The sequence below is a fragment of the Drosophila teissieri genome, chromosome 2R (assembly GCF_016746235.2).
Source record: "Drosophila teissieri strain GT53w chromosome 2R, Prin_Dtei_1.1, whole genome shotgun sequence".
Lineage (NCBI taxonomy): Eukaryota > Metazoa > Arthropoda > Insecta > Diptera > Drosophilidae > Drosophila > Drosophila teissieri.
In genome coordinates, this window is record NC_053030.1 from 14078402 (window position 1) to 14100131 (window position 21730).

A 21730-nucleotide genomic window follows, 5' to 3' on the forward strand; every position below is an offset into this window, starting at 1 on the left:
AATCTGTTAAGAATAAAATCCTCTGTCCATTTCAAGCACCTCAATCGCACAAAAGGGTAATCCGCATTCGAATGCATTTATTGCAACAAAATACTCACAGTCGCTCCACGTCCGCTGAGATTTTCCTGGGAACAGAGGTGAGTCCTCGATGCGAGCAGTCCACATTTAATCCTGTGCAGGAGCAGACCCTCGGGCAGCGGGCCTCCGTGATGACGCCCACTCCGCCGCCGGGTATGTGGATGCCCACTGACCCCAGTCCACCGCTGGACACCGCTGAGCTGCCGAATCCGCCGGAGTACGGTTCCGCGTGGACGGCATCATGGGGCAGGAGTAGCAGTAGTAGCAGGATGGGCAGTATCAGTAGCCGAAGCTGGAGCCGGAAGGGTGGTGGCATCAACGTCGTCCTGGACAGCGCGGCCATTGTGGCACATTTATGAAGCAGCGGCAGCGGCAACGTGCCTAGTTGAAAGTGTCCCCCGAATGCCAATCCACTTTGTCAACAGCAATCACCACTGGGCAAATATTTGAGGGAGAAAGGATAAAGGATTGATGATGCGTTCGCAGGCACTTTCACTTCACTGATTTCACTGGATTAATCCTTTCGATGCGAGATCGAGGCGAATGGGTAGGAATATGTTCGCCCGCGCTCCACGGCGCACTTAACTCTCGGCGTTTTCCTACGGCGGTACGGTACGCTCTTTTGCAGCCGTCGCGAACGCGCTTCTTGACCCAACTGAGCGGAGCGGCCGGCTGAGCAGATGTCTGTCCGTCGAGCGCTCAAGAAAAAAGTATCGAGTATCGGAGTGGCGAGAGTATCGGCGGCGAGTTACTCTCTTTGACAACTCCCTACCGAAATCGTAGGTAGAATCCGGCAATGTAGGTAGAACAGCACGCACAAGTTAGGTAGCAGGAAATGCACTTTTCCTTTCCTTTGTCTCGTGTATCTGCTATTTGGTATCTGGTATCTTTCGGATACTGCACTTGGCTGTCAGCAGCTAAAGCAGCGGACCGGGAGCGGCAGCAACTTCATCATCATCAGCACCGGCGGCAGCACCAGCTCGAAGGCATCGCAGCGACCTGCTGAGCGCATCTGCAACGAGATTGGGAAAGAATGTGTCGGGAAAATCATGAAAAATTATCTATAAATTCGGCAAGGCATCGCCGCGCCAACAGCAGGAAATTGCCATTGACTGAGCGTTTAAATATAAATCTATGCGCTTTACGGTGTGTATTTATTTTACTTAAAACATAAGATATATACACATACACGAGGAAGTTGAGTGGCAGAAGTTGGATGTACATATAAAACTCAACTGTCGTCTGTAGCGCCATGATATATTGCCTGGCCACAAATTAGCTCCTCTTTTTTATATTTTCAATGAAAAAAAACCATCCCTCGAAACACCTGTCGGATTGAGCGGTAGCAACGACCACTAATCACCTCCAGAAAACTACAATTATCAGTTGTTTGAATAGCATATGGCATGGTATATAGGTTTTTCCTGGGGAAAACTCCCTATCAACAAGTAAACATGGGAATATTAAACGAAGGGTTTTCTTTTGGATAAGCATTTATTTTGAATGATTATGTTTCTATAACGTTCCTGTGCTATGAGTTATTACTGATAGTTCATCTGACTAATCATGATAGTTATGCGAACCAATAAGTCTAACAATTACATGAATCTAAAATTCCCTTAAGCGACTCAGAAATATGAAAATAAGAGTGTTCTCTGACCTCGTTTTCCATTTAAAATGCCTATATTGCCCTAACCTACCAGAACTGAGGAACTATGCTATCTGGAAGCTCATCTAGTAATTACTCGCATCTGTAATCTCTGGGCTTCCGCTGTTCGATTCCCCCGGGGAACTCACAAATCATATTTAAGAGCACTCTGGCCCAATTAAATCTCTGGTTTCTTCTAATGACCCTCCTCCGCCGCCCGTTCCTGCTCAAGTGCCAGTCTTCATATACATTCCCCAGGCTAACACTATTCAGATTCGATCTATATTTGGCTCTGTGGGGTACACTATCTCTTTCGCTCGCCATCGTGGCATCTCTTTCGCTGCTGGTCTGTCATGTCGTGTACTTAATTTGCAAATTGACATGTTAAGGCACTCCATCCCGTTTGCTCGCTGCTACTGATATTAATTGTTTAAATTAACATTTGGATAAATGACAGCCGCGATTGATTCTGAATGCAGGAGGCATATTCAGTTATTGGATAACTGGAGTAATCAGCGTTGGGCTGTCAAAAATCGCTTTCGCCGAGATATATCTTCCTCTGTTTCACTTAACTGGCAATCAACTTAAACTCAATTGAATGTCAAACGTAATTTGAGCAAGCTTTCCATACAAACGGAATGCACATTATACACACATGAAAAAGTACGAGGAGAGAACCTATCAAGACCAGCCATGGGGGCCTTTAATCAAAAATTTATCATATAGTCCCCCCCCCCCTGCCCCTCCCGCTCCTCCTTGCTTTTCTCACGAAGCTCTGGAAGCTCTGGAGAAAATATTTTTCGAACGACAGCAAAGGCATGCCTTTCCCATCACGGAAATTGCGGGGGTGTATGTGTGTGCGTATATACATATATATATATTTGTATATATGTATGTATATGCTCAAAAGATGTAATCACTGCATTGTCACCCGGCCGAAGGATTGCTGCTCCATCCTGCAGCTCATCCTGCTCAGACCTCGGCTATGCTACGCTCATGCCTTGAGGGAATCTCTGGCTCATAGTCGGCTCATATGAAACATAAATCAGTGAAATTCTATACATGCCACTGATTGTCTACTCTTTTGCTCGACTACTCCTCCCCAATCCCCAATCCCTACGCCCCCCATAGCCCAGCAAATTCCGAAGCAAATTCAATGCATGCCAATAACTCGTTCTTCTTGTGCCCAAGATGTGGAAGCCTAAGAATCCGGTGGAGTGGTCGCCGTGGAGTGGTAAGCCTGCTTCCAAGTCGCTCTAAACTGGAAATGGCAAGTGGACGTTTGGTCTAGAGTGCCAACGAATTAAGCTTAGGTAGGAAAACAACAATAATTTGATACCAAGAAGAATCCAAAGCACTCAATATCAATTTGGTACAGAGTTATAACAGGAAAGTGATTTGTGTTTGCAAATTAAATGGGCAACGCAAATTGGGAAATTTCCAGTTAGAATTCGAACTAAACAAATAAGTGGAGGCCTAATGCACCTAAATTCCATCTTAACAAGAGGCATAAACTAACATTCTCTCTGGAAATACTAGCAAAATGCTCGTATACCATTATTGTTGTACAAATTTCACCCAAGATTAATATATAACCAGATGTTTCTCTTTCAATCAAAAAATGAAAACCAATGCATACTTGTGTGCATTCTCTTTGGATATTTGTTTAGAAGTAATTAAAATATGTGCTGAATTAAAATCTAATTTCTCATTCAACACACTAATGGTGGCCCGTTTCAGTGATTCGATGATTATTCCTTATATTGTGAGCAGAAATGATTATTTTAATGCATAAGCAATGGCCGTTAACACGACTTTAGAATGGGCACTTGGCATATTTAATGAAATCGATGTCGTTTGCAGAAATCCCGATCCCAATAAACATCCCATCCGCACATTGTCCCAACTCCAATGACGTTTCCACCCACTCAGCACTCTTTCTACTGCCGCTTTCTACACGGACACCAGGAGATAAGATGTGTGGAAGAGTGGAGCGGAGTTTGTCAGAGAACTATTCAAATAGCACAGGGCAAATAAACCCGAGACACATAGATAGAATGTCATCTGGCGCTCAGAAACCTCCGACTGGACTAAGAGAGTCTTCTGCAGATTAATGACGCGACCTCGCACCAACTGAAACAATAGATTTATGGTAGATGGATGGAGGAGATGTAGATGGAGATGGAGATGGAGGCGCCCAGCTCAAACCGAGCCAAGTGAGCCGCCTGGAGGCTCTTGTGGATTTTCCAATAAATTACGCTTAAGTATGCACTTAATTCAAATAATGCCACTGGGTGGGTAGCCGGGGGAGGGAGCCACGCGGACCAGATGGAGGGGTTGCCCCCAAGTGATTTGTTTTTTTGTGGCTTACACGAGCAGTGGAGTGGAGTGGAGCTGCAGTAGTTGGAAAGCGAATCCCACTTGGGGAGGTGGTCTCTGTTTGTCCATTGCCTATGACATGTGTCAAAATCGCTCTGCTCTTGTACAGCCATCTCGAGACACAGAGATAAGCCATATCAAAGTTCTGCCCGCTCCGCCCACCGAGGGATTAAGCTGAAGTCAGCGTGGCCAAAGTCAAACATGTCGCCCTGCAGATGGAGTAAATGTCGGGGGTCTTAATCAATGGGAGCACAAAAAATCACAATAAGTACGGGTGGGGGGAAAAACAGTTGACATAGCAGAAACGGAAAAACAAAGTGCAAACAATCAATACATCAGATGGAGCTGGAGCTGGAGTTGAAGATGAAGACCCAGACAACTATTCGGCATTTGTGCCCACTCCCAAAAGCGAGTTCACCGAAAACATATACTTTTCGATGGGCAGCCTTTGTGGGGCAAGCCAATTTCGATGCCCAGACATGAGAGCCTCAATTAGTGCTCAAGTATCCAACGATTATAGATGTATAAAGTTGAAATGTCGAAAGTTGAAATAAAACAGAGACGGAATGTCAAAGAATGAAGAGACCCATAATTATGCTATTCATAGGCTCTAAATGATAATTATCATTAAAACAAAGAAGATACAAAGGCGAATATCAATTACGGACTGAGAACAGGAAAGATCTGTCAAATGTAAATGGTAATTTCAAGCGTAGATAATCGAGATTGTATCTCTTGACGTGGGGACCTGCGATATAATCGACAATTTACAGCACATCAAAATATTTTCCCAATTTCCTTCTCAGCGTTTCTCCACGCTGATGATCCGATCATCATCTTTCCCCATTTGTGCTTTGGCATTTCCGCAGCTTCTTTTCTTCCCACACCCCCTGCCCCACAACAAAAAATGCCATGCTGAGGAATATGTCGGAAAGAAAGAGTTCCGTGCTCCAATGCTCAGTGCTCAATGCTCAATGAATTGTATTACAATGCAGAAGCCGGGGGCAGAAGAAATAATAATAAAATCAGAGGAAAAGGCAGTACAAAGCCCAGTTCCAATAGGGACTCTCGTCGACAGTTGTCCAAGCCGGAAGTGTCGCATACTTTTACGGATACACCGACTTAATTATGCGCATAAAATGTAAGAACAACAAAAACAGCATCCCCATCAAGACGAGATGGAGCAGCAGCAGCGGCAGCGGGCAATGTCGGGCTTGAAATGACAAAACACAAACATTAATTGCTCCACATTCACATTCACGTTCACATTCTGATGCGGGGGTGGGGTAGGAAAATCAGATGGATGGATGGCATTGGGGATGGGGATGGGGATGGGCACGGGGATCCAAGAGGACGGGACGTACATATGCTCTGGGGACCGACAGTCGTTTTCCCCCAGGAGTTGAGTGGAAAAGAAAGCGAACAGGGTAGCGAAAGGTGCACTGAAAGAAAGCCCAGCAAATGTATTTAAAAAGTAATTAGATAGACACGTTTTAGAACAGATTTTTAACCACACGTTAATGTATTTCTTACGCTTTTATTGTAATACATTTGATTATCTTCAGTGCTTTGAGGTATTTTTTATGAGATTGCTAAATAAAATTTTAATATAACTCGGTTGATGCCAGAAACATTCCAGTTTAATTTGAACATATACTGTCCCTCCGGAAAAGGTAGAATATTAGTCACACGGTGATTTATAGACTCTGCAGTTAGTTTATCCAGTACTATATCATGCTTCAATGGACAAATTTACCAATAATCGGTATATAATGGTTATTATTGCGCTCTAGGGTTAAAATATCTACTTACATTGAAAGGACAGGAATGATTAACGTTGGAAAATTCTTTGAAGGTGTCGTAAAAGAAACTAGCAACGGGATTGGACTTCTGATTCTTGAAGAACTTGCAACAATCCAATGTAATATTGTACAGAAAGGGCTTGTATCCATTGAGTCGTTGGTACAGTGCACCATTTACCTAAGTCACAGTTATACAGTTTTTGGAAAAAGTAGTCAGTTTGTTTATACCTTGGCATTGGTTATCGGTAACTGCAGGATTCTGGCTTTCAAGGAAATATACTTGTATGTCCGGTTGACCGACTTTAGACGGCAATATTCAAAAGTGCAAAATTCCTTATCCACCGCCTCGCACTTTATATTTGTAAACTCAACCTTAGTAGTTGTCTAAAATATATGTCTACCTCTGACAAAAGACATTTAAGGATGATTTACGTGCATATCGACTTACTCTGCTGACCAATTGCATGGCTATCCAGAAAGTAAGTAATAATTTCAATTTTGTATACATCCTCAGGCATCGGTGATCACGTTAAAACTAATCTTCAATTGCGAGCTTTTAAGCTAATATTTGTATGAATTTATCATGTCAATTAAAATGTAATTAAAATGTAATTATTCGGATTGAAATTCAATAAAACTTTTGGCCTGTCTGGTGATTGATCAGTGAGCGAATGAGAGTAAAATCAAAATTTAATATAATTTTATTTTGCATCTCCATTTGTTTAACCGTGTTTCCACTAACCTTTGATTAAACTGATTTGAAGACATTCATACATAGCTCGAGTGTCTGTTACTCAACAGCGAGTAAGCTCGGCTCTTCACCCAATTTCTGTGAGTGTAATCAGAGCGACTCCATTCAGAGAAGCGGCTTATAATTTATTAATCTATGCATAGAGCCCAACAAATACTCGTACTCGACTCGTAATACCCCTGCACGCCCCCACTTTCTCCACTCTCCTCACTTTCGAGTGCTGGAAGGTGTTGGCAGCGGGTCCGTCTCCTCGGCAGACAGTCCGTCGCTATCCGCCGCTATCCGTCGCTATATAGCCTGAATATACGGACCACTACATGTCACTTTAATCTCTTGGAAGTGTCACTTTTGCAGCTCTCCAAGTGTTGCTGCCGTTGATGTGATGTTGCTGTTGCTGTTGCTGTGTTTGGGTTTTGTTTGGGATGCTTTCGAGGGTGCACAGAAGGGGTTCGGGGGCGTTGTAAACAATGTGCTGTTATAGTTGAATTTGAATTTTCATTTTGATAAGCAACAAAAAGGCATAATCACACATCAAATTGCATGTCGGACCAGGAGGGGGGCTCGGGTCGGGTCGGGTCGGGTCTGGTCGGGACGGGATTGGGTCGGTTTGGTCTCGGAAATGTGGCGCTGAAGGGGATGGGGAATTGGGAGTGCTGGCCAAGGCGAACCTTATGGTAATGAAGTATAGCAGCTGTTTTTGAGCTGAATTTGAATAAAGCGAGTGCAGGGGGATGGATTGGATGGCAGTCACTGATTTACATTTGATACACAGACCGAGACTCCGACTACTTGAACAATCAGATTCAATTTGTGCCACGCATTCGTTTTCATTTTCATTTGCCTTGCGTTTCGTTTCGTTTCATATTCGTTTTCGTTTTCTTGATCTGCCCCCCAAACGACAAGTGATGATGACGATCAAGTGTACGGGTCCGGGTCTCTACAGCAGATTATGCTCTATTTGATTTAGGCTTGGATTTTATTATTATATTTTTGGTGGCTTTATTATTACAATGGCGCCTCGAGTGCCCAAACGCAATCTTCATTTATCTCGTATTTATCTTTATCTCGTCTGTGTGGGCTCATCATCGAAATGGACAAACACAATGCCGGGCATTATTTAGTTTGTCGCCCTGTCTCCGGTTTCAACTTGTTTTCGAGGTTACCATAATAAACAGCCCCACCTGCGACACTCGCGTACACACATCATTTCCATGTAAAGTTATAAAATGTTTCACAAATCCATAAAAAGCCGAAAGGGAAAGAATCTGAGGCGTGCGCTAGGTCCACCCAATCCCCTGTCCAATCCCAATGCCATTCCACTGCACACCACATCACACCGCACCACTCCATACCACCAGAATCCCAGGTGCAATGCGTGTTGCAGTTGAGCTCTCTGCGATGCTGTTGTTCTTGTTGTTGTTGTTGTTTTGTTTCTGCTCCGGCTTTTGTTTTCCGGATTTCGGGTCAGGTAGAGCGGAGCATCTTCCTCGTCGCCCCTAAAAGCCTTCGCATTGTTCTCGCCGGGAGAAGTGAAATATGTTGCTGCGAGCATGCTGCTGCATCACCGGGATTAGGACAGGTAAGGTTGTAAATTTCACCAGCCACGGGAGTCGCCCCTGGAGTCAGAAGGTTGACGAGTAAATGTGGAAACCTGAGTCCTAGCGCTGCTAAGGGTATTCCAAAAATTATAGCCCTCAAGTAATCTCAAAAGCAAGGTAAACAAATCGTCAAGAAAAATTCATCATTTCGCCAAATTAATATCATAAGAAAACGGCATAATAACATAACCAAGGAAATATCATAATGAAAATCTCTTTTACACAATCATAATTCCTCTTCCTTGTGACATAGCAACACACTAAAATTATGGTTAACTCTGCCGAGGCAAGGAAACCCCGCAGTTTAGCTGCTAATAACAATAAAATGCCATTAATGGTTTATATTTTGCCAGGCGCAATAAAAACAACAGCATAAATGAAACATAACCACAAAGTACTTTCATTCCGTCATATGTCTGGCCAATAAAGCGGAAGTCTAGGCCTCCAACCCGCGCCCATGGCTGTACATAAATCAAGATATTCTTTATTAATTCCTAGACGAGGCATAAAGTAAATATCTTTGAGGACTGGCAGGCGCAGCAAAGCAAATAAAAATTTGGAGCTCTATTAATCTGGAGGTCGTAACCCATCGAACCACCCTCGTTTGGACATTTGGAGTGATGCCTGGGGAAGTGGAGTATATTTTCGAATGCCTATTAAATATCCCAATCAGATCCCACACACAAATATTTAAACTATAATTTAAATCATGTTTACGTCAACTTTGATATGAAAAATAATGCATCCAGAAGACATATTTTTCAGCTTCAATTTAAAAGCTTAAATCACTATTTCGGGAAAATGCCCAAGAACAGGCGACCGATATTGTTAAATGGAAATTTCTTTGGTCTGTCCCGTGTCCTGTGTCCTTCTTCTTCCCCCGCACCACCCTTCGTTTACACTCCAAGTGACGCACACGCATCGTATCAAATTTCATGGCTGCCGCATGGGTGTGCGTGGGTATCTGTGAGTGCCTCGTCGTATCCAGGTTCGGTTCGTATCTTTTGCTCTTCACTGGCGGCGTGTTGATGACAGATTTTGTCCGTCTGTCCGTTCGTCCGTCCGTTCGTCGCTGAGTCGTTTCATTTTCGTTTCGTTGAAGTCATTTTTACTCATTTATTGTCACCGTTAGTACGTCGGAGAGTGTGTGTATATCCTTACAAGTACTCGGGAACCCTGCAGGCGGCCATCCATGGTATTGATTCCACTTCCACATCCACCTCCACCTCCACCTTCACTGCCACTTCCACTTCCATTTCCATTCCCATACCCACTTCCCACATCCAATTCTGCCGCCACAGCGGGGCACTCAGTCAGTCAATTGACATGACTCAACAACAGGCGAATGTCCCTGCGATTCCCTCTCCCCCTCTCCATTCGTGCTCCTCCATTTTTGTATACTTATTAAATATTTAAAAGCTTTGGCCTTTGTTTCTCCAACTGCCGGGCCAGGCAAATACTTAATAATTTCATTCCGTTTCTTCAGTCGCACCGCAGGTTGCCTGCCTCTCCACTTCATCATCATGCCAGCCATCCTGCCTTTTTGACAAACTGCACGCACAGCGGCAACTTTAAAATTATGGTTTGTTGCATTTTAAATACAAATTACACACCAAGGCTCTGACTCACCGAACGCAAAGGAACTCGAAACTCGTAACTCGGGAGGCAGTGGAACAAGTGGGTCAGGTAAGACAATGAATGGTCATTAACCGCCCTGCTTCGAAGTTAAAACCCCGGCAGTTTTGATCCTAGTCCACGCGAGGGTTGCTCAAGAAGCTCAAGAAGGGATGATTTCTTATTTCGGCATGGATTGGAATGTTCATTTTTTGAACATTTGGGCAAGTCAAGTGAGTTGACACCTTGCAAATGCCTTTAAATGTATAAAAAATATCTGTTGGTGCTGTTGACCCCATTTGTGGGGTGACCCTGCCATGTGGAGACACTTTTACAGTTAGCCAAATGGCCAGACATTCTCCCACCATGAGATGACCCCATCCTAAGTGGTAAAATATATTCTATTCATCGTGGTCACCCCCCGTAGAGGCCATAAAAAGTTCTCACACTTGGCTGTCAACCAACTCGAATGTTCTCAAATGCGGCGAAACAAAGTGGAAGGAGAGCCCATTAAAAAATTGATCTAACCTGACCTCCACAAACGAAATTGAAGACCCAATTAGCTGCTTATAAAATTGATCAAGGCAAACGAAAACTTGCAATACAAGGATGCCACCCTGAAAAGGTGACCCCAATTTGGTGGCTACCCTTCTCTTAAGTGAAACGCCGAGAAGTTCTCAACTTACTCAGAAATTCATACAGAAAATGGGGGATCCACATACTCATATGCATATTTTCTAGAAGTGTAAAAGTCTTTATATATATTTAGAATATAAAGTGTTTGGTATTGATTTCAGAAGGAATGCTCCTAAATAAGTAACACTGGTCCGAAAATAAACCAGTTCCTATATTTTTTGAGCACTCCTCGCCGTGGAACCTTTCACGTTGCAGCTGCAGGTACACAGGGTGCAAGTGGCGCCCTTCGCCGACATGGTTATCAAAAGGGAAACCAGGGAGTGGCCACGTGAACGCAGGAGGACAATGGAGTGAACCAAGTGAATAGAACCTAAAAGTATAATATGACAATTGTTGGAAATTTTCCAAAGAGGGCGGGCGGCGGCACTAACTATATGCTACGGCCATACCATACCATATGCGGTTGCCCATAAAGGAAATGAAAAAGAGATTCACCGATGGCCTCAGGTGGGTTTGCAAGGCGGGGATAATTGCATCGGTCTGTTTGCAGAATGATGGACTCTGGTTGTGGGACTGCGACTGCGACTGCGACTACGACTGCGACTGGTAGTGGGACTCTGACTGAGACTGGATTAGTGGCGAGTGGTTTCCCGGCTGGCATTTGGCATTTAAAGTGCCAAACTTCTTCGGGGCACGGTCTTTCCAGGGGATGAAGGGCAGACCTATTTGCAAAGCCCCCCCTGTCTCTCTTCGCCATCTGCACCATCGTTCGTCTAACACTCATTTGAGCTCAAGTTGCGCTCGCGCAGGGCAAATATGCCAGGAATTTTTCAGCCCTTTTTGCAGCAGCAGCGGCAGCGGCAGTTGAAGCAGCAGCTTCACATGGTGGCACTTGCTCCACTCGTCTGATTCCAGCAAATATTTGCAAATTTACGTTGACCCGGGGAACTGGGACGGTGCGGCGGCATTAGCGACAACTGTCGTGGAGTGGCACTTAATGAGCGGCGACTGGAGCTCCTCTTACTGCCATTTCCACCGCTGTGCTGCGTGGTGCGGGGCGGTGCGGTGCGGTGCTGTGCTGCGCTACTGTTACTGCAGTGGCCCGCATGCCGGACGAAAACCATAGAGATTGCGATGGACGGGCAAAGGTACCAGGGACGACTGCAGACCAGACCCCAGACCAGAGACCAGAGACAATCCAGCTGGAGTTATGCACGATGGCCATGCAATTGGCGTGGCTGCAGTAGCAGTAGCAGTAGCATCTGCTATAGCAAAATCTATCTTTCGGATGCGAAACCTTGCGGCTGGTACGCCAGTTTCACTTTGTTGTGCTTCGTTACATTTCGTTTCGTTGGCTGTTTGTGCCACATATTCTACTACTGCATCCTCTGCTCGTTGTTGTTTAGAACTGCAGTAATTTGACTTGATTTGTTTAAGCTGACACACGGACACGGACACAGATGCTGATGCAAGTTGCATTCATTTGCATTTGCATTTGTTGCAGTTCAAGTTGAAGTTGAAGTTCACGGGGGGCCACTGCACTTGCGCAATTATACGCTTATTAGTAGAACTATTTCACGGATTAAGACATTATTGCATTCAACTCTGGGCGCCACTTGGAGCACTTATCACTTTTCAATCGGTTTAACTTACATAAACAGTCAATTAATCTCGTCAAAAGAAACATGCCTTTAATCTGCTTAAAAATCGGTCCATAAAAAGTGCATGAAATGTAACATCATAAATGAACAAAACTTACATAAATCAAAATGTAACATACAGCACAGTGCACATAAAATTCACTGCACAAGTTAGATCACTTGCAGAAACAAGTGCATGGAAGAGAGGTCCTTTCATTGCATTCTAAACTATTTAAATTTAAAATAAATAAATATATATTTCAATACATCATGTTGGCACTTAAAGCCTTCAAATGATTGCCCTATTATAAAATCAATATAAAATTAATGCGGAGAGAATACGAAATACATCCCCTTCATTTTGAAAACCATGTTAATACTACTGCATAACCAAGTTCAGTTTCAACCGCAACTTACTCAAAGATAAGCCCATTAATAATTTCTTATTGAGTTATCGCCGTGATTAATCCCCGTCCGTTTCGAATTTGGCTCAGTGTACGCCCGTTACTTCGCGACTCTACCCCCGATGACAAATGTGCCGCTGCCATGTAATCGCATTAAACGTTCGCTGTAGCTTCACACCCCCCTTTTTCCGGGTGGCCAGCGCCCCTGGTTTGTGCCCGTTGCATATGTTGCGCTCATTAAATTGGTATTTATAATGGCCCTGGCTAAATCGCCGCCCATTCGCCACGCCCCCCGCTTACTGCGGAGTATTACGGGGTTCGTCTATGGGTATTACATGCAAGCGGTGCAGCGAACGGCATGAGTATGATGATGATGGCAATCATCATAATTTTTCGGCAGACCCGCTGCAGAAGCACAAAAAAGCGCAAATCGACGATACATCGATGGGGAGCATGAGGGGGGACACTCTGAAAAGATAGAAATTGGTCGACGAGCCTGCAATTGACAATCTACAATCGACAGCGTCTAGGCAAATTGCGAAATTAATTAAATTTTAGCACAACTTTCGAACGGTACAAAAACTCAGTAGTGGCTGGTTGAATGTGGATGTTGTTGCTGCTGTAGCTGTTGTTGCTGTTGTTGCTATTGCCGCTGTGCGTTGATTGCCGCTCTGCGGTTGCTGCGGTCACAAAAAGGGGGGTAACTAGCAGGGGGCAGCGGGGGAAGCGGCAAGCGGAGGACCTGGAGTGGACCGCACCGCTGTGCGGGGCTAAAGAGCTAGGAAAAAAGGCAAAAGCCGATGAAACCCAAGCCAAGCGGCTCCACGTTTTAACATTTCTCGTACATGCAAGTGACAAGGCAATATCCGTCACGCAAACAACAGCAGCAGCAGCAACAGCAGCAGCAGCAACACCCTGACCAGCAGCAACAACAATGGTAATCTGGAGGCACACAGGGTACAATGGGTAGGAATCGGTTCCACCAGAAGAGGCAATTGTCTCCGAAAAGGGTTATGACACGCCGATTTTTTAAACTCAATGAGTAGGAGTGCTGCTCAAAGGGTTTTCAAGGAGCGGAAAATGACAACAAGTGGCGGTATAATTGAATATGATTGCTCTTGAAACTATTCTATTGTTCGAAGCCCAGTTCTTGAGTTCCAAAGAATACTATCTATAAGATTAGCTCTTGCCATTGCTGAGCTATGGATATACTATTAAGCCAAATGTGTGCCAACCATAAAAACCTACAAACTGTTAATGTTAATCGCACGCCCTTTGGTCAAATTAGTTTCAGTTTTGTACACATCTGTTGTCGCGCAATAAAAACCACTCATATCTCATCCTGATATTATGCGACACTATATAGATCAACTCGACACACAATCAACAACTTGCTGTGGACATAAAGATTGCCTCATCATCGAACCTAATATGTGGGACAGCGATTACCCCAAATGACAGGCGATAAGTAATTTCCACCATCTGGACAGGGTTTGTTGGCCTGTTGGCCAGTTTAGTTACATATGTAAATGCGATGCGAATGGCCGGCGATTGGGCGCCCCAAAATTATTGGCCATTAAATCGGCAATCGTTACCACTGTGCCTGGCCATACTCCACTGGGATGAGGGGGAGGTGGCTTGGCTTGGGTATGGGTATGGGTCCTGGTTGTTGTCCACGGATTGGACGACTCTACGGCTCTGTGGCTTTGGCAAAAAATTATTATTCATCGCTTGTACAACGACGACGTCGCTGTCGCATTCGCTGTCGCCGTCGCAGTCGGCGCACGAGTTAATTACGGTCCATTAGACTGCACAAGGGGTGTTTATTACCACATCAGTGGGCGCCGCCACCAACGCCATCAGCCATCATCAGTACGCCCAGGAACAGGACCAACAACAACAACAACGGCAACAGCAACAGGAACAGGAACAAAAACAGGACATCGGAGCGAGCGGGATGCCGCAAGTTGGACGGCAAACTAGAAATTGTTGAGCGCCTCAAATCGCTGGACATGAAATCAGTTAGAAAATCTGCTTTGACATGGAAATTCCACCGGTGCACACTCCACTCCGTCGCAGGAATCAAGTGACAGGCCATGTCCTGCTGCTTGGCTGATCCTTGCACAGCGGGAAAAAAATAATTATGAAAGAAGTTGGATAATGTCTTGCTTTCATTAAAAATCTAAGTATCTTAATAAAGCGTCAGTCAATTACTTTAAACAATTGGCCAGCATTTTAATGAAGTCATCAAAAGTTTGTAGTATGTAGTTTTGCAATCATTAAGAACTCATTTTTATCGAATTAATGTAATGATTAATTGCAAAGATTTTATTATAGTGGAACTTCAATACGGGCCTTCGGTTTGAAATGATATAGTTCTAGTGTAGTTGCATATCGAACCTCACTGCAGAAAGTTAACAGCCGTGTAGGGAACACCTTTGAAGAATCAACAGTTTCTTTCCGAGTTTTATTCCTGTAAAATGACGCCTTTTTCTTTCCGTGTTTTATTCCTTTGAAATGTCACCTTTTTCTTTCGGTGTGTTATTCCTCTGAAATATCACCTGTTTCTTTCCGTGTTTTATTCCTTTTTTGCTTGACAGGTTCGACGCACTTTTGCTGCTTTTATCCTACATTTTGCCAGCGTTTTTAATTAGGACGCAGGCGCCGCACAACTGGAATGGCGAACGGAAATCGGACAAAGGTTAGTGGCAGCAATCAGAGTTGCTATTGTGTGTCGCCCTCTCGCTCCCACCCGCATGCTATCTGGCTCGCTCGCTCCAGTGGGAAAATGGGGAGCCGAATGCCTGGCGACAAAATTTATTAAAATATTACGCAAGGTTGGGCAGTCAGTCATGGGTTGTGCTACCCTGTTGTTGCTCTTGTTGTTGTTTTTGTGGCTCTTGTTGTTGTTATTCCCACAGCACAGCAGAAAAGTTTTTCTCGCTTTTCGGAAGGCGGGAAGGGGGACAACGAGGGGGGAGTAGGGGGTGGAAGAAATATTTTCAACAAATTTAGAAGAGCGGAAATTGCAAAGCATTCAAAGCGAGTTGAGTCGCAGAAGTCGAGTTATTTGTGCAAGGAAAAACTTTTGCCTTCAGTTAGAATGCGAATTGTGGGTGGTTTTCCCTTTCTTTTTCCCACCCATTTTTTTCCTCCGTTTTTGGGTGGCAGGGCGGCGAGTTGAGTTAAGTTGGTTTTAGTATTGCAGCGTCGACACAAAAAATATAAAGTTCGCGTTGTTTACATAACAAAGGCCAGCGAAAAGGAGCAGGAGAAGGAGGGTGGATGGGGTTGGGTGGGGATGCCTGTCAATTGGTGCATTGGAATTCGACTACAGCGGGGGAGTGGGGGGCTGGGTGCCAAAGAGAACACACATAAATTGAAGTTTTATTGTTGCTGCCGGGGCCATAAACAAAGTAATTAAATGCAAAAGCCAGGCAGCCAGACAACAACAACAACAGCAACATCAACATCAAGCAAAGGCAACTGCAATTAAACAGTTGAAGAAATGATTCTTTTCGGATCGCCTTCTCTGCTTTTTTTCACATGTGCCAAACCAGGCAAAAAATCTGCTCATTCAAAACAGTGAAGGCACAGGAAAAAAAAAGAAAAAAAAGGAAAATCAAAACAAAAGCTGCAAAAAAATCTGCAAATAAACAGACTGAGCTAATTGAAGCAGCTGCGCCGCCAGCGTCAGACGTTGACCGCCTCTGGTCCGCTGAGGAGCTGAAGAACTGAAGAACTGAACAACTGAAAAACTGAAGAAGTGGAAAGCTGGAGAACTCTGAAACTGGGAAACTGGGGAGCCCAGACATATAGAGACAGACACACCGAGCGACCCCACCACTTGATGTACGATCATCAGGGTGCTCGTTGTTTTTCCTCTTAATTGGCAACAAGTGACAAGATTTTTTCCTAAACAACTTCTCTTTTTCCCGCAACACTAATATATTTGCTTAGGATGTGGGCAGGTGTGAAGACTTGTTAAGCAAACCAACCAAAAAGCAAAAAAACAAAACAAAAAAAAAAGAAAACATAAAAAAAAAACGTGGTCATGAAGAAGAAAAATGTTAAATGGTTAAACGCTAATGGAAATGGCGTCTAATTGCTGGAAGGGGAAGCGCTTTTTGTATTCACAACTTTGTTCGCCAAGTATTCCATAAATCCAAGTGTGGGCGAGCAAAAGGCAGAACGACGAGTGTGAGACAATGTTTAGCATAGCATAATTATCCGCTACACGGGAAAAAAGGGGGTGTGGGAATCCCCTAAAAAGAAAAAAAGCAGAAGTAATGAGACTGGGAGTTGCACAACATCGGGGCAAATTACCGGACAAAGTCATTTATGCAGTCAAAGGGAAATATTCCCAGGAAAAATGTCTGGAATAAGTGCAGCACTCTTGGAAAAATGAAATGAAGTGTAGAGTGAGTAATGCAGAGTTGAAAAATATAGCTAGAGCTCAATCTGCAACATTCAGTTTCAGATGTACATATCTTTACCAAGGAGAACATTTCAAATACAAACGTTTGTTACACTTGTAGCTACATTAGTTTTTTAAATAGAAAATCGTTTATCACACTATCCAACTCATCGATCAAATGTTCTGAATTGGGTAACTTATTATATCAATCTGGGTCACAGTGACCACTCTTTCCCCAAAAACCATATTTTAAAGCCAACAGTTACGATGGCAAAACTCAATTTCCATATGGTAGAGTAAACTCACTTTTCTTGAAAACCTTCTGCCACCTCAACGAGTCGTAAATAAGGCCACAATCTTCAACATACCTGCAAATAAATAAAGCGTAATAAAAATGTTAGTCTCAGTTATAAATCATGTTAAAGAAAATATTCAACCTTTGCCGAGACCAAAGATTTCTCAAAGCTACTCAGGTTTAATTTATGTGGCAGCTTTAGTATGAGCCTTTAATCCCACACTCTCCGGATTATATAGTGGATATTCCTGCCACAAGTCGGCCGCATTCTAAGCACTTTGAGCTGCAGCAACAAAAGTCAAAGTTGTATATGCATATAAGAGAGCAAAGAAAGTGCTTAGCTTTTCAATTTTGCTTACTTAACTGGCCCTGCTGATTGAGTTCCTGCCGAAGGCTCCGCCAGTTGCCAGTTGCACATGGAGTGTGTAGGGCAATGGCAACAGATAAATATAACGAACCCAACTTCCCGGAATGATTTAAATGCAAAGTGTACATTTTAACACGCGGCCTGCGCCTCCTCGTTCACCTCCTACTTTTCTGAATCTGCTACCACTCCACCTCCACCTCCAACTCCGACTCCTCTCACTTCACTTTGCCACCGAGACCTCCATTTCCCTCGAAGACATTGCCGCAAATGAAGCAATTGCACACACAACCAGCCAACAAGCATGAAATGCTCATGGAAAATACCCTTGACATCTAATCGAAGTGTTAATACTCTTGGCCAGGAATAATTAAATTGGTTTAGCTCCTTGTGACTACTTTATGGTTCTTAATTTCAAATATGATTGCATGTTCATGGCCAAGGTGCTTTCCTCCAATAATGATTAGTTGCTTGTTAAAGCATTCTTATTAAAGAGACTTGAACTTTGAATGAAATATCTTGTTATCTAACAAATTGATATCCTCCCTGCAGCAGCCACAAATCAGCCTTGCAGAAGGGTATTCGAGAAGGAAGCAAGTGTAATCCCCTCGTGGATTTGCTGGATTGCCGGATAGCTGGAGGATGATGATGGTGGCGTCAGTCGCCAGAGTGTTTGTTGCACGGTGCTATGCCAATGCCGCAGCCGACGCAGGGCAACAACAACTGCAGCAGCAACGGCAACAGCAACTGCAACTGCATCAACGACAGGCGCAACAACAAAACATAAATTCCAATGAAATAAGTTGATTTATGCTGCTGCGCGCGCCGTGAGCTGACAGCCCCAGAACTCCGGAACCCCAGAACCGAAAGCAGCACCACTAGCCCCACCATCACCATCACCAGCACCTCCTGCCCCTGAATCCTCCACAAGGGGCACCACCAGCACCTCCTCACCCCGTTTCAGTTCCCCCACCCCACCCATCAGAAAAAAAAGAAAGGGGCAGCAGCGGCACGAGGTGAAGTCGTCGGAAGACCATCATCTGGTCTTGGGGGTCGGGTACCAGCAGCTCATATGCCATATTTTTCATATATACGACGATATATACTATCTTGAGGAACATTTCTCTTCTGCCTTAACCCCCCTGTGCCGCCACCCCGCCACCTACCCCCTCGCGCCATCCATCGGGTGACGTGCGGCATGCAAGAGTCAAAAATAACTAAAAAATAGAAAATGAATTCCCTCACTGGCGATGGTGTGGCGGCAATGGGGGCGTGGCACTTGGCGTTGATTGAATTATATTTTGTGCACCGGATAGCATAAAAACCAAATGTGCGCCTAGGAATTATTTTTTTTTTTGTGGACTTTAGTTAAGTTGTTGTTGCCTTTGCACAATCAAAAAGCTTAAGCAAGTTTATTTCATTCGTTTTTTCCTAGCGATGGAAATCGTGACACGAAATTATGCCAGACGAAGTCAGGCGATTATAAATTATTTGACAGAATTTATAATTAATTTATGTAAATTCGTGAACATTTATACTAGCTCAAAACCAAGCCCTAAAACATGAAAACTGATAACTTTATTTGCGACTCGATTCCTTCACTTGCAACCAAGAAAGTGCTGAGCTTTAAGTAAATGAGAACATTCTTGTGGAAATTCCCTTGCCATTTCATCAGCATTTCATTCGCACATCTTATTCCCATTGTTCTGAAATATACAATTTTCTTCGCGCACATCTCTAAAGATTCTCCCTTTTTGGCCCACGCCATGTTTTTAGGGCCTTTAATTTTATGAGCTTTTAACCCAAAACACAAACATAAGATTCAGAAAAGGGGGCGGTGAAAACCAGCCAGCAAGTGTAAATCATGAAAATTATAAGCCATTTTAATTAGCTGCCGCTGCTGGCTTTTTCCTTTCCGCCCATCAGCATCATCAGAAACACATTTTCCGGCGCATGTTGAAATATGTTTGATAAATTCGCCTCATCCTGGTTCATCTGTTCTGGTTCCCAGTCTCCCAGTCTCCCAATCGCCCAATCTCCCACCGTTGAAAGCAATTTCCCTCCATTTGCCAAGAAACATAGGTCCAGACAGAAGCCGCGACCAGAGAAGGCTAATTCGGTGAGGCCAGGGGTCAAATAATGCATTTTCCTCATTAGACTGTCTCGGCCTTTGATGTTCTCCTTCAGCCACGCTAATATATACGCCCACATCCATATATAGTGCACACCCCCACCTTGCCCCCCCCACTCGCCTACCAGGCATTTTCGTTTTCACTTCAAGTGATTTGCATTCCCCATCAATGACCCAAAATCGGATTCTGTTTCTGCACAGGGGATTGGATTGGATTGGATTGCTTGATTGGATTGAATATACAAAGCCATAGAGGTTTCAACATGAACTTTAAAAAGTAGCAATTAATCTTGTTCACTTTGAAAAGCTGTATGTGGTGAAAGGAGTCTTATCTTCATTTTAAATAAAACTTTATCATAAACTATAAGTATATTAAATAGGCTGCTGCAGTATGGTATTTCTTTAGCCAAGCTCAAATGTATATAGACATCGTGAGGCAAGAAACCACTAATGACTAATTATGTGGTTTTCATTTACGAGTATGTATCTGTCGCTTTGAGGCATCTTTGAGGTTGTTCTTAGAGGCCGCCTCATAAATATCTGCTGCCCAAAGAATTGCCATTCATGTCGTGCACTGTGCGCATGGGCAGCGTGTTCAGGGGGGTGGGGCAGGGGGGTCGTTAAGGTGCTGGGGACAGGGCAATTGCTCTTTTTCTTTCGGCTCGACTGTCGCTGCCTTGTCGCTTTTTGAGCCGTGTGGCGTGCACCTGCACCTGCGCGATAAGATAAGATGTGCCAGGTAAGGAGTGGTTTGGAGTTTGAGAGGGGGGTTTGGAGTTCAGGAGGGGGGGTTGGAGAAGGAGGTGGGCATCCCAAGGGTGAGGCAGGGGGAGTTCTGGCCATCTTGCGGCGGCTGGCGGCTTGTAAGTAGCCTGCCTTTGTCTATGCCTCAATGTTGTTTAACGTTGTTATTGTCTGCCCCCGGAAAATCCGGGGAAAGTCGGTGAAAAGGGGGGAAATGGTGCTGATGGTGGTGGGTGGTGCATTGTTGCTTCTCGGAAATGTTCGCCAAGGGAATTGTGTGTGTGTCTTTGTGTATGGTACAAAATTGGGGAATTGAGTCAAGTCCAAGAAAAGTTACCCGAAAATGAAAAGGATGAATTTGCTTGCCCAGAGTAAACGAAGGGGAAACATAAAGCAGACAAAGCGGGTCTCAGAAATTGGGAAAAAGCTGAGAAAATGCTACAATAGAACAGGATTTTCTCAAGGAAATTTCCCTCGGATGTCTGGCCATTGAGAGGAAATCAGTCAGAAACATCGGTTGGATATGAACGGAAATTAATTTTTGAGTTTGCTGCCCATAGAATTTATACTCAAACCACATTTAATTAATATTTCCACCCCAAACTCCTTTCAATTGATTTTTTTTTTTATCTCATATCTCAGAAATGAGCCATCAAAATGTGCGCCATGCTAAACTATATTTAGTGCTCGGCTGGCTGTCAAACTTCTGATCGGATAAAGGTAATTGAACTTTCACCACACAAAGTAAATGGATTCTAACGCCATTCGCTATGAACTTGGGTCTACTTCAATTAACATATTTTACCATTTTTCCATTTTCCCTGCCATTCACAAACGTAACCCTTTGCACTGGGGGGCAAGTGACCCACAAAAACCCTTTTCAAAAGAATAACCAAAACAAAGGTGAACCGAAGAACTCAATAAGGAAAATCAAAGTAGGCCACCACGAAGATTCCAGACCCTTCACAAAGATGGAAAAACAAATCAAAAGACTGGAAGGCAAGAAATCTAATCATACAGATCTGTCATCTGCACTTTCGGTATTATCAGAGCGTGAGAACTACATATCAACTGTATTCACAAATCATATTCTCACAGAAATGTCAAATAATTGCTTACATGCACTTTTGAAATATTTTTGGACCTACGTTTCGGCACTCGTAGCACGTGTGTAATTATTTAGTCCGCCAACGGGTTCCCTTTATTCCACTGCCAGCTCTATCTGCTCG

General features: G+C 44.0%; 2 protein-coding genes across 2 annotated transcripts in view; both read right to left on the reverse strand.

Moving 5' to 3' along the window:
* Window positions 1-21730, reverse strand: part of LOC122612336 (protein slit) — a 53179-nt gene that overhangs the window by 20860 nt on the left and 10589 nt on the right. Inside the window, 1 exon segment of the mRNA XM_043785880.1 lies at window positions 99-1090. Within this exon segment, the coding sequence (XP_043641815.1) occupies window positions 99-421 (323 nt within the window). The 5' untranslated portion in view covers window positions 422-1090.
* LOC122614464 lies at window positions 989-14385 on the reverse strand. The gene is made up of 6 exons (XM_043789028.1): window positions 14381-14385; window positions 13923-13944; window positions 6136-6279; window positions 5918-6085; window positions 5720-5842; window positions 989-1090 (listed from the first exon to the last, which is right to left on the reverse strand). The coding sequence occupies exons 1-6, from the start codon at window positions 14383-14385 to the stop codon at window positions 989-991; spliced, it is 564 nt and encodes a 187-aa protein (XP_043644963.1).

Bases quoted from the DNA above. Each gene is read 5' to 3' on its own strand.
- LOC122614464 (XM_043789028.1), bottom strand. The intron at 6,280-13,922 runs GTTGATCTATAT...ACAACTACTAAG, and splicing joins AGTTGTTGATTGTGTGTCGA to GTTGAGTTTACAAATATAAA. The intron at 5,843-5,917 runs GTAAGTAGATAT...TGTCCATTGAAG, and splicing joins ATCATTCCTGTCCTTTCAAT to CATGATATAGTACTGGATAA.